At 39.3% G+C, this 9,290-nt stretch overlaps 1 protein-coding gene across 1 annotated transcript; it reads left to right on the forward strand.

The window, feature by feature from the left end:
• Positions 1-5,643: 5,643 nt before the first annotated feature.
• LOC149236805 (uncharacterized) lies at positions 5,644-6,259 on the forward strand. Its single transcript, XM_089369037.1, has 2 exons — positions 5,644-5,979; positions 6,056-6,259. Exons 1-2 carry the CDS (start codon positions 5,644-5,646, stop codon positions 6,257-6,259), a joined length of 540 nt encoding a protein of 179 aa, XP_089225163.1.
• The last annotated feature ends 3,031 nt before the right edge of the window (positions 6,260-9,290 follow it).

A 9,290-nucleotide genomic window follows, 5' to 3' on the forward strand; every position in this document is an offset into this window, starting at 1 on the left:
AAATAAAATCAACAAGGACATGCTATGGATGTTGTTGGTATTCTAAATTATAAAAAAAGGTTATGTGCACAACCAAAATAACATTAAAATCTTTATTCTAAATGAATTTCATAAAATTCATTATGCTGCACACACAGGGTATCAGAAGATGATTACCGCACTCCGAAAGGAGTATTATTTGCAGGGCATCAAAACAGATGTGGTAGAATATTTAACACGTTTCCTGAAATGCCAACAAGTTAAAGTGGAACACCAGCTCCCTGCTGGGTTTTTACATGCACTACCAATTCCGAAGTGGAAATGGGAAACCAGCATGATGGACTTCATAACAGGATTACCCAAGTAAAATAGAAACAATGATTCCTTCATGGTGGTGGTAGACAAACTAAGCAAATCAACTCATTTTATACAAGTGCAATTTACTTACAGAGTAGTGCAGATTGCCCATATCTTTATGCAAAATATTTTTAGGCTGCATGGGTTACCAAAACTAATAATCTCTGACCGTGACATAAAATTTACATCGGTATTTTGGAGAACTTTGTTTGGGGAATTTTGAAGTCAACTGAATTTTAGTACCACTTATCATCCTCAGACCGACGGACAAACAGAATGGGTGAATTAGGGTGTAGAAGATATGCTAAGAACATATGTAATGCAACAACCATCCAAGTGGGAAGATTATCTGCACTTGGTTGAATTTGCGTACAATAATGGCTATCATACGTCCCCGCAGATGAGCCTGTTTGAAGTGTTGTATGGACGAAAATGTTGCAGACCCTCAAACTAGGGTGGACCAGAGGACAGGCTAATGCTGGGTCCCGAAATGCTTAAAGAGATGGAAGAAATGGTCAAGAAGGTACGATCCAATTTAAAGGTAGCCCAGGATAGGAAAAAGAGCTCTGCCAGCCGGAATAGGAATTTTAAGGAATACCAAGTAGGAGATCATGTGTATGTGAGAATTCGATCTAAGAAGAGCACGTTACAAGGGAGTGGGAATGCCAAGCTAGCACCCTGGTTTTGTGGACCTTTTTAGATCATAGCGAGAGTTGGACTAGTGGCATACCAACTCACTCTACCAAGTCATATTCGGGTCTACAACATCTTCCATGTGTCTGTATTAAAAAAATACGTCTATGACCCCAAGCATGTAATCAGTTGGCAGGACATACAAGTAAGAAAGTATCTCAAGTAAAATAATCAGATTTGTGGTTAAGATATGGGAGGAATCCATTAATGAGTGGGGAAAGTTCAAGTAGACTTCATGGTCTCATCTTATCATCTGGGACTCTTTTTAACACCAAAAATGTTGACGTTGTTGTACCTATATTATAAATGGTAATGAATTAGATATAACAGTTGTATCGTTGATGTTTTTATACATTTTTTTTTTTTTTTGTAAATGTTTTTACCATATGTATTAACAAGGAGATATGATAAGTGGTATCAAAGCCAGGCTACCAAACTATGGCCTCTGGAAAATACAGTAAGTGAGGATAATTAGCTAATGTTTTTCTTCATTGTTGAAGTTGTTGTTCTTCTGTTCTTTTACTTGTTGTTAACCCACCAATTTGACAAGAACAAGAATCAAGACTACAACAGATTATGAAGAGAATGGACAGCAATCCACATAGGAATGTGGCTGGCCTAGGACCTGCAACATTCCCTGAAAATAATCCTGAAATACAGGTGCAGTAAGGAGAGGAGGCCGCAACACCAATCTTACGATATTGGAGACAGTGCATGAAGTAAAGAATGAGATGGCTCGCTTGCGGGAAGATAATGCAAGATTAACTATGGAACATGAGAAAATCATGAAAAGCCTATCTGACAGGCAAAACCAACACCGGCCAAAAACCAACCCAGAACGGGTACAAGTATCAAAAGAACAGGGCTACCACATGAACTGCGAAGGAAATCGAGAAGAAAAGTGGGATAATGCCTCTGAACACCCAACAACAAAAGGAAAAGGATAGAACTACAAGGGGAATTTCGGAAAATAAAACCGCCACTCTTCGATGGAGAGCTGGAGGAAGCAGTTGAAGCCTGGTTGATTAACATGAATAAATATTTCCAATTATATGAATATGATCACAACCTCAAAGCATAGCTGGCCATTTTCCAATTGCAAGGGAAGGCCACTTTGTGGTGGGACGAGGTCAAGATCGTACAAGGAGTAAACAAACAAAACATAACCTGGGAAAATTTTCAAAAATATTTCAAGGAAAGATACTTGACTGAACGATTTTACGATGAGAAAGCAAGGGAATTTCATGACCTGTGACTTAGACAGCAAACAATGGATGACTTTATCACCTGATTTACCTCCTTACTCCGTTATGTACCCTACATATGAGAGGAAAAAGCTAAGGTGCAATGTTTCGTTAGCACTTTACCCTTGGCGATGAGAGAAAGAATTGAATTTGATAACCCAAAAACATTGGATGAAGTTATAAGAAAATCCAGGATATGTTATTAACAAAGTATGCAGAAGGGAGAAATTCTGGGAAAGAGGTGGGCTGACAAGAAAGGTAACAAGATTGTTGTGAACACTAAGGGAGATCATGGAAATGTCAATAAAGGGTTTTGTAAGAGACAAAACAATAAGAATCTGCATAAGAACCAGCTTGGATTGAAGCCACCCATTGAATCCAGAATCAATGAACAATCTGGTAAAATTGACAATGAAGCAACAATGAGGCCTCCGATACAATGCTAGGGATGTGGAGGGCCTCATTACATTAAAAATTGTCCTCAATGAAAGGGTATTGAATAGGTTTCGCAGATCCATGAAGCATCTATGGTTGGAAGTGTGGCCCAGTGCTTACCGAGAATCAATGTTGCTCTAGAAGATTGGCAGGCGAAATACTAGCTGACTATGGTGGAATTTTAAGGTAAGATCTTTGATTATATTGTAACTATTTTAATTGATCCTGGAGCTACACTAAGCTATGTTAGTCCTAAGGTTGTGGAGCAATGTAAGTTACAAACTGTTAAATTTAAAGACCCTTGGCTAGTATAGCTAGCAATAGGGGCAAAGAGGTGTGTGTTAGCTAAGGTCAATAACTACCCATTGAAGATAGCAGATCAACCGGTGATGGCGAATCTAAATGTACTTCCCCTTGGATTGTGTGACATGTTGATAGGCATGGATTGGTTAGAAAGACGCTGGTCCATTATAAACTGTAAAACAAAAACTACCTGTTTCATGGATGAGCTTGGAGAGGAGTAGGAGGTGGAAGGTATCATGATGCCAATTCAAATTCGGCCAATAAACGCCTCTCAGTTGGCAAAGTGTATTGGGAAAAGGTGTTAGATTTATGCCATCCAAGTGGGATATGCCAACTCAAAAGGTAAGACTGCTACATTGGAAAGTATTCCAATGGTACGAGAATTTGCAAATGTGTTTTCAGAGGAGATACCAGGACTGCCACCCAAGAAAGACATAGACTTCACTATCGAATTGGTGCCAGGGGCAGCCCTAGTATCCCGAGCTCCTTATCGAATGAGCACACCAAAATTAACAGAATTGAAAATGCAATTGCAGCAGCTGTTGGACAAAAATTACATCCACCCCAGTGTGTCTCCCTGGGGAGCCCCTATGTCATTCATTAAAAATAAGGATGGGACCCTTCATATGTGCATGGACTATCGTCAGTTGAAGAAATTGACAGTTAAGAATAAGTACCCTCTACCTCGTATTGATGAACTTTTTGATCAAGTAAAAGTAGCAATGATATTCTCAAAAATTGATTTACGATCAGGATACCACCAAATCAGAATAAAGGAGGAAGACATAGCCAAAACTACCTATAGAACTCGATATAGACACTATGAGTTTGTGGCATTACCCTTTGGGTTAAGCAATGCCCCCGCGACCTTTATGTGCTTAATGAACAACATATTTCATCAGTATTTAGACAAGTTTGTGTTAATTTTTATTGATGATATTCTTATATATTCCCAGAATATAGAGGAGCACAAGGAGCACCTCAGATTGGTATTTCAATCTCTTCGAGAACACCAATTATACGCCAAATACAGCAAGTGCGACTTCTTTAAGGAACAAATTCAGTACTTGGGACACATAATCACTAAAGATGGAATCATGGTGGACCCTGAAAAGATAAGAACCATAATGGAATGGCCAATGCCAAAGGACATAGTAGACATAAGATCCTTCGTGGGATTAGCGGGTTACTACAGGATATTTGTGGAAGGATTTTTTAGAGTAGTTTACCCTATCTCTTCCTTGCAGAAAAAATGGAAAAATTTTGAACAACTCAAGCATCTGCTCACCACAGCACCTATATTAAGTATAGCTGATCCAGGTAAGGAATATGTGGTGTGTACAGATGTGAGTAAGGAAGGCGTAGGAGGGGTACTAATGCAAGAAGGAAAGGCGATCACCTATGAGTCTAGGAAATTAAAAGAACATGAGTAAAAATATTCTGTTTACGATCTGGAGTTGGCAGCTGTTATTCACGCCTTAAAGATATGGTGCCACTACTTGATGGGTCAAAAGTTTTTATTAACGACGGACCATCACAGCTTGACTAATTATTTTAGTCAACATACCTTAAATGCTAGGTAGGCACGGTGGGTAGATTTTCTAAGTGGCTTTGACATTGAGATTAAGCATCTGAAAGGGAAAGAGAACCGGGTAGCGGATTCTTTAAGTTGAAAAGTACAATGTCTCTACGAGATTTCTTGCAGCGACGAGTGGAGTACCTTCGATGAAATGATTAAAAAAGCAGTAGAACAAGATTCAAGATATCAGCAAATAGGACAGCAAGTTCAGAATCCAATCAGTAAATAAAGTCATCAAGGATATGCTATGGATGCTGAATTATAAAAAAGGCTATATGTGTGCAACCAAAATAACATTAAGAAGTTGATTCTAGATGAATTTCGTAGAAGTCATTATGCTGGGAACCCAGGGTATTAGAAGATGATTACTGCACTCCGAAAGGGGTATTATTGGTAGGGAATGGAAAAAGACATGGCAGAATGTTTAACATGTTGCCTGGAATGCCAACAAGTTAAAGCGAACATCAGCTCCCTATTGGGTTTTTACATTCACTACCAATTCCGAAGTGGAAACGGGAAACCATCTCTATGGACTTCATAATAGGATTACCCAAGTAAAAACGAAACAATGATTCCATCATGGTGGTGGTGGTGGAAAAACTAAGCAAATCAGCTCATTTCATACCAGTGCAATCTACTTACAAAGTAGTATAGATTGCCCATATCTTTATGAAAAATATTTTTAGGCTATACGGGTTACCAAAACAAATAATCTCTGACCATGACATAAAATTTACATTGGTCTTTTGGAGAACTCTGTTTGGGGAATCGGGAACTCGACTGAATTTCAGTACCACTTATCATCCTCAGACCAACGAACAAACAAAATGGGTGAATCAGGGTGTAGAAGATATGCTAAGAACATATGTAATGCAACAACCATCCAAGTGGGAGGATTATCTGCACTTGGCCGAATTTGCGTACAACAATGGCTATCATTCATCCCTGCAGATGAGCTCGTTTGAAGAGTTGTATGGATGAAAATGTCGCACACCCTCAAGCTGGGGTGGACCAGAGGACAGGTTGATGCTGGGTCCTGAAATGCTTAAAGAGATGGAAGAAATGGTCAAGAAGGTACAATCCAATTTAAAGGTAGCCCAGGACAGGCAAAAGAACTTTGCCGACCAGAAGAGGAATTTTAAGGAATACCAAGTAGGAGATCATGTGTATGTGAGAATTCGAGCTAAGAAGAACATGTTACAACGGAGTGGGAGCGCAAAGCTGGCACGCCGGTTTTGTGGAAATTTTCATATCTTAGCGAGAGTTGGACTGGTGGCATACCATCTCACTCTGCCAAGTCATATTCGGGTCCACAACGTCTTCCATGTGTCTATATTAAAAAAATACGTCTATGACCCCAAGCATGTAATCAGTTGGCAGGACATACAGGTAAGAAAGTATCTCAGGTAAACCAATCAGATTTGTGGTTAAGGAAAAAACTGACTTAAAATATTGTGTGTTTCAGGTCGAGTCAGAAAGAGAAATATTGGTCGAGCCGCTGAATATACTCGATCAAAGAGAAGTAACACTGCGGAAACGAGCTATCACCTTGGTTAAAGTGCAATGGCAGCACTTTGGGCTAGAAGAGGCCACCTCGGAGGATGAACAACTCATGAGAGAAGCTTATCCACGACTGTTTGTGGCTGGAAAACATCGGGACAATGTTTGATTTCAGGAGAGGGAGATGTAATGTCCCCAAGAAACTGTAAATATTTTATTTACTGCAGTAAGAACAAATTGAATATTTAGTGTTATTACCTATTTGAATTGAATTGAATAGTATTTTTAATTATTGAAAAATGAGAAATGATTTAAGTATCAACAGAGCTCGTAACTTCTGGGAAAGGAAGTTAGCAAGACAGTTGCCGAAATAAAAACCCTAACTACCTCCCCTAACTAGAAAATTCTTCCAAAGAAAAGGAAGGTGGGGGAGGAAAATCTGCGATGTAATGACAGGCAGGAAAAAGGGAAATGGCTAAGTATGGTGATGACTAGATAGCCATGCACTAAGTGCGAGCAACTTGCTAAGGATTGTGGTCCTACGAGTAAGCTAGGGGGGGGATTCTGGTCCCGAAAGATGAATCTTAAGGACGGATGGTTGACTAGCAGCGGGAAAATAGAGGAGATCCTAGCCTTTGGAGTGCTTCATAAAGTACAACATTTCAGGTAAGTGAAATTTTCTGGAAAGACATTCTGAAGCATAAAACAAAAGATTTAGATGTGCATATTATTGTGTATGTACATTATTTAATGGTACATAGAGTCTGAGGTGGTACTGGGCATGCTCACAATAGAGTTACTACTTTACTCATTAACTAACAAGAAAGCAAACAATAGAATCGAATTTTAACTGGTAACCATCCGTATTAATGGCCCTTTTATAGTAGCAACTACTTTCTGGATAAGATCTATAAACTGAAAACATTCTAGTTGTATAACAGAATTGTATATGAAAATGATTCATGAATTGGAACTTGCTAACCATAGAATCAACGTGGAACATTAATATCTATAAACTGGAATATTTTGCATCTGAAATTACTCATGAATTTGAAACATTATAGTTGCATAACCAAATTGCATAGATATTTTTAGAAGTGGGAATGGATTTCCTTTTAAAAACAAGAAAGAACAGAACCATTGTGGCAGAGAGCCATAGAACCATTTCTATATTGAACATGTAATAGAACAGAATTACAAGCAGAGATTTCATATTAAAGTTATCAAGGATATGCCTACGTTCAATTGAGGAAGAACCAAGACCATGACTCAGTCGACCTTGGTCTAACCTCAAAGATCTGAGAAGCGCAAGGTCGACATAGCAAGGTTCATCAAGTAGATTCCATAACCCTACATATAAACCCCATAAATCTGGTTGAAGCTTTCTCTGAAAACCCCAAGCTGGGTATGAAACCCCATACTGCCTACACCGAAGGAGCCAATCTCCGAATATGGTGAATGATAAGAGCCAGTTAATATTTTTCAGAAGAACAAAGTAGTTTCCAAATCAGAATTAATATAGAGCATAGTAACTGAAAAGACAAAGGAAAATAGGCTAACCCAGATTCATGGAAACACAACAATCATCAGTTCCAACCATTCTAAACTGTACAAAAACTAAGAAAATGACATTCATGAACAATTGCAAAAAAGAAAAGATTTATAATCAAAATAGAATCTCAGATTCATGTACCATTCGGAACCTAGACTTAGCACATAAGAACAATCTTACATGGCTTGTAACTCCAAGAAGCCGGCCATAATGGCTCAACAATTCTTTACTAGAGGGGCAAAACCCTCCTAAAAAATATGCTTAACATGATAAATATGTCAACGACCATGGCCTCTGGACCATAACCAGAAAATTGAGGACTCTCGAATATACGATGGAAGTGCATTCATGCATTTCTTAAACCCTTGTAGGAATTTGCCAGAAAAACAATTAACTTATAATAGAGAAAAAGATTAAACATTCTCGATATAAAATTGAAGCTCTAGCTTCAGCACCCATGCTGAATACACACCAGGTTGAAGACCTTCATACACGGTGAAAACCCTCGGATGATGCCTCTATTCAAGGTAGCCATGGACGCCATTCAGCAGCAGCTACAGTCCTTGGTCCTGTAGCCAAGATTTCCTACATTTAACACACCGCAAACAAGGTTAGATTCAGAGTTGCCATAACCCGAAAGAACTCAACCAACCGTAAAAAGAATATAGCAGTACAGTGAATTCAACCTGTTGCTAACTCACCTAGGGCATGTTCACCGCAAGGAAGACCATGAATCGGTCCTCTGAGAAACCCCCATCTACAACATAAATATGGAATGATAAACTAAGCGAGCCCGTGAACAGGAGCAAGAACAAAAGCAGGAGCCAAGGGAGGAATTGAAAAACAAGACATCATTTCAGCACAAAGGAAGGTGTAAGTCTTCGGAATAGTTCTAGCCATAGGATTGCCCATCAGTCTATCCATCATCGATGTGACGAGGGCACCGAGGTGGCAGCTCTGACAGAACAAACCTGCCCACGCCACGTACTAGGGAATGGAGTAGGCATTCAATACCGTAACCAGACTAACGAAAAAACAATGCAATAAACCATGAGTTTAAAAGTTTAAAAAAAAATCAAAGAGTTTAATGTGCCTAGGGTCCGGCAGCAAAAGTAGTGGAAGGGAATCCCAATGCACAGGGAATAAATGATACAGCATCAATGATACATAACCCAAACGATATCCTGGAATTTTTATCTGTTAAGCTCCATCTCCCATAACGGCCGCTGACTATCTGGAATATGTCTGCCGCCGAATTAGCTCCCTTTGCTGCCGATTTATTATGGAAACCGTCTGCCAACCGATTCCATTAATTTAGGAAACTATGTGCAGTTGAATTAATTTCTGGTTAGGAGCTTCTGAAGTGGTCCATTACTCCATCTGGAGTTCTCTACCTTGATCTGTGGAACACCTGACACATAGCCAACAGAAGCTTGATGGAAGCTTGGCTATATATTTATCTGGTTGGTCCCCAAGCTTGTATCTCAATCCCTTTTAGTTTTACACCATGAAGTGAGAGAGCAGAGCTTGGAAGTGCCTTCCAAATTTTCTGTATTCTTCTTATTTCTGCTTGCGTGAGGTTGTTCTGTCCCCACTGTGCACATATTCGAACCCGGTTGGGCCCTTTTTGACCGAACCCTATCAGCGT

The sequence above is a fragment of the Pinus tabuliformis genome, chromosome 8 (assembly GCF_031772625.1).
Source record: "Pinus tabuliformis cultivar Carrire ecotype Pingquan chromosome 8, CPIR1, whole genome shotgun sequence".
Lineage (NCBI taxonomy): Eukaryota > Viridiplantae > Streptophyta > Pinopsida > Pinales > Pinaceae > Pinus > Pinus tabuliformis.

Bases quoted from the DNA above. Each gene is read 5' to 3' on its own strand.
- LOC149236805 (XM_089369037.1), top strand. From the start codon at position 5,644: ATGGAAGAAATGGTCAAGAAGGTACAATCCAATTTAAAGGTAGCCCAG. The intron at 5,980-6,055 runs GTAAGAAAGTAT...TGTGTGTTTCAG, and splicing joins TCAGTTGGCAGGACATACAG to GTCGAGTCAGAAAGAGAAAT.